The sequence below is a fragment of the Rhinolophus hipposideros genome (genome assembly GCF_964194185.1).
Source record: "Rhinolophus hipposideros genome assembly, chromosome: 4".
NCBI classification, from domain to species: Eukaryota; Metazoa; Chordata; class Mammalia; order Chiroptera; family Rhinolophidae; genus Rhinolophus; species Rhinolophus hipposideros.
In genome coordinates this window covers 37,320,787-37,324,646 of record NC_138050.1, presented here as the reverse complement: position 1 = coordinate 37,324,646, position 3,860 = coordinate 37,320,787, and the positions used below count along the sequence as shown (strand labels likewise).

Sequence of the window (3,860 nt, the reverse complement as noted above, 5' to 3'; positions counted from 1 at the left end):
GGGCTACCGACTGAACCAAAGATCTGGGAACTGTGGTTGGGGAAAACTGCAAGGTCGTTGGAATGCTGGAGCACAGAAAGTTCTGCAAGATAAAGCTGGAGAAATAGGTAAGGAGATTGTCATGTAGGAGTTTTACAGGATGGGTTGTTTTCAATATTTTTTATCTTGAGATGTGGCCTACAAATAGGTGATCTCCTGGTTATGTGATGGGCAAACATGTTTCTGCTTGCCCTTTCTGGCCAGCAGGGATTTATTTTATTTTATTTTATTTTTTTAATTTGAATCATTGACGCGGGACATACTTTTTTGGATTAGGCAGAAGCCGCCTGTACCTGTCGGCCTCACACACATACATTTGACCCCGGAGGAAAGGGTGTTTGCCATTTTTTTCTCAAGGATTGTTGGGGTTTGTACTTAAAATAGCACTCAGAAGAGCACCCGCACTGCGAACCGAGACAACAACCGGCAAACGCGGAGTAAACTGCAGTTGGAGTCTGCACTGGGGAGGGTTGGGAAGGGGAGGAGCGCTGCGCTGTGACCCACTGCGCATGACTGCTCCGCGTTGCCAAGGCAACGCAAAGGCGCCACCCGGAAGAGGAGGCTGGCTGTGCTGCCGGCACCAAGAAAGGTATTACTGGCGGGCTCAGGCCTGACTAGTTCCTGAGCCCATCTTGACCAAGGCAAAGCAGATGAGGAACCGAGTCTGATGCAATGTGATGGCCATCCACCTAGACGCTGCGGGATTAAGAGGAGCGAGGGTAACGGATCCCAGGGCTATGGCAGACCTTTCTAACCAGACCTTCACGTCCTGTACTGATGAGGTACAGAGTTCCAGTTCATTCAGTTCCTCTGAAGGACTGCAGTCCTGGCCCCAGGACTCTGAGAGCAAACCTGAGAACGGAGAGCCGATTACATGCTTGGAATATCAAGACAAAAAATCTGGGATATTAGAAAAGGAGTTTAGTTGGAAAAGGATCAACTACCTGAAGGGCAAAACAACTAACTCTGGACGGTACCAACCAGACACTAAACTTCAAACAGAAATTACTTCGGTATCCGATGAAGAATTGAATGCCCTGCAGTCTTTTTGCACCATTAAGATAAACCTGATCCATCACAGAGCAAACTCTAAGAAGAAAAAGAGCAGTGGGCATAAAAAACTGCAGCTTAGATTGGATGCAGAGGCTTCAGAGACAGATGCCTTAAACTGTACTGTCCCTGATGAGCTTTTGGACAGAATCTATTTTAAAAACATGAGGACAACATTAAAGCAGGTCGCCATGGCTAAGCAACACATTTCTTCCCGGTGTCCTGATTGTAACAGGAAAAGAGCAGAACTGGCTCAATCTACCTTCCTAAAACAAAAGAAGACTTTACTAGAGTCACTTCTACTCCAAACAAAAATAGATGAGTATCTTCATACTAAAGACTTCCTTACCCTTATTGCAGAGACACATCAGGGCCTTCCCAGGCTTTCAGATGACCCCAGAATAATCTGGAAAAGACTGAATGAGAAAAGTCAGATGAGATGCTCTGGTTTTGAAAGGTCAGATACAAAGCAGAAGATGCAGAAGAATGGAAATAATGCTTGTCATTCGCCTTTTGCGCTATCACTTCTCAAGCAACTTATTCTAACCAAAACCACTTATTCTAACCAAACAGGGGATGCTGTTTATTAATGATAATGTGTAATGTGGATAGATGTTTCTTTGTGTATTTGAATAAGTATCCTCATTTCTATAGGCACTTTGGAAACTAACTTAAAATGTTACTATGCTTCCTTCACAGATTTGAGGACTAAAAACTTTCCATCCAATACATTTTTGAGATTATAGAGGGAAACGTTGTAATTGGAATAGTTACAAAGTTTTTATAACAGCCCAGGAGAGAGATCCTGGTAGTTTGGACTAGAGTTTTGACAGTACAGATTGAAAGAAGGGCAGAGATGTAAGAGATACTTGAGGTAATAATTGGCAGTCTCGATGAAGAAAAGGATATGGGGATTTAATAAAAGGTAAATGTTTGTGTTTCTGATTGGTGCCCTTGAATAATAATTTTATTAAGAAATTACATATAGAAACATTGGAAGAGGATCATGTTTGAAGGGAGTGATTCAAAGTGATTATTTTGACATGCTTAATTTGAAGTATATTTGAGACATCCACACTGAGAAATCGAGAAACATTTGGTTATTTGTGCTTGCAGTCTAGAGAAAAGGTCTAACCTGGAAATTTGAAATAATGCGGTTGGGAGGGGGGTGCAGATCTTTGGCATATAGTTGGAAATTGAAGTCATACATGTGGTGATACCTTCTGGAAGAGGGTAAGGTGAGAAGAGAAAAGGGCATGATTAACTCCTGAGAAATTCACAATTAATGGCTAGGTAGAAGCCAGCAAAGGAAGTGGAGAAGAAATTGTCATAAAATAATACAGGAAACCAGGAATGTGTAATGTCATAGAGAACAAAGAAAGAGACTATTCCAAGAAGGATGGGTTGTCTAAGCATGCAAATGCAACAGAAAGTTCAAGTGAGATGATTTAGTCATGTGTTGGGCTCTTTTGACCTTAGCAACAGCCACTTAAAGAAATTGAGCAGGCAGACACAGTGGATTGAAGAGTAAATGTAATGGAAGGACATGAAGAATATGAATGTAGATTACTTCTTGAAGTTTAGCTGTGGAGGGAGAGAGAGGGGAAGATGGAGATAAATGTACAAACAAGGGAAGAATGCTTGAATAAATTATCCAGAAGTCATTTAGGTCATAAAGATTTCATAAAACTTCTCTTGTTCATTCTAATTTGCATTCTGATGAAACAATATCATGCCCTGAAGAGTACTGTGGTAATTTGCAATACATATATTGGTAAAAATGTAAGGTAGCATTCTGAAAAAAATCATTTATTTTTTTACAAAACTATAAATCCTAGAATTAGTGACAGTACCAGATGGTCACTTTTCTACATGTCTAACACCTAAACTATTGCAGCAAAAAGAAATTTGTTCGTAAAAATCAGCACAAAACAGCTTTTGTAACATTCTAGTATTATCCTTTGATTTTAGACCTTCATTTGTGTATAAAAATACTTTTTTTTCCTGTAAAATTTAGCATATTTCCTCTTAGTAAGTCATTCCTAAATAAAATGGAAACCAAATCATTACCATTTTCATAATAACTTTTTATTTGAAATCCACATTATGTCATGTTTTATCTTTGGCATCTTAATATATTCACATTTCACATAATCGAGATTCTGAATAATTTCCCGTTTAGAATTCCCCAATTAAAGGTCATAATCCACCCCGTTAGTCAACTAAACTAGAAATCATAGAGTCATCTTTTGTTCCTCCTTTTTTCAAACAACCCCCAAGCTAACTATTTTTCAGTAAAACCATTAGATCTTTCTTTTTCATTTTCTTCTGACTATGACTTATTTCCATCTCATTACCACTTCTTTCATCATCTCAGCCCTCCCACTCCTAGTTTCTCTCTTCAGTGCATTCTCCATATAGTTGTCAGAATTATTTTTCTAACAGACAAAGCTGTTCGAGTAATTCCCTTGATTTAAAACAAAAAACAAAAAAGCTAAAACTAAATGATTTATCTGTGCCATAGAAATAATTCAAATTAAGTAAGGCTATATAGAGGTTTTTTAGTATCTGGAGCAAATTTATGTATCTAACCTCATCTTTTTCTCCCTGCCCCCCGCCACCCCACATATATTTAAGAGTTTACAAGACTTGCAACTCCCTGAGCTCACTATGGTTTACAAGTACACATTTGTTTTGCTGAAATTATCTTAACTGCCTTTTCCCAGCTGGTGTACTTTTCTTCTCTTCCTCATGCTCTACCCTGCCCCTTC

At 39.1% G+C, this 3,860-nt stretch overlaps 1 protein-coding gene across 1 annotated transcript; it reads left to right on the top strand.

The window, feature by feature from the left end:
• The first annotated feature begins 596 nt into the window (after positions 1 to 596).
• Positions 597 to 3,151, top strand: LOC308496698 (uncharacterized protein C8orf48). The gene has a single exon (XM_081046291.1). The coding sequence runs from the start codon at positions 717 to 719 to the stop codon at positions 1,677 to 1,679; it is 963 nt and encodes a 320-aa protein (XP_080902417.1). The 5' UTR covers positions 597 to 716; the 3' UTR covers positions 1,680 to 3,151.
• The last annotated feature ends 709 nt before the right edge of the window (positions 3,152 to 3,860 follow it).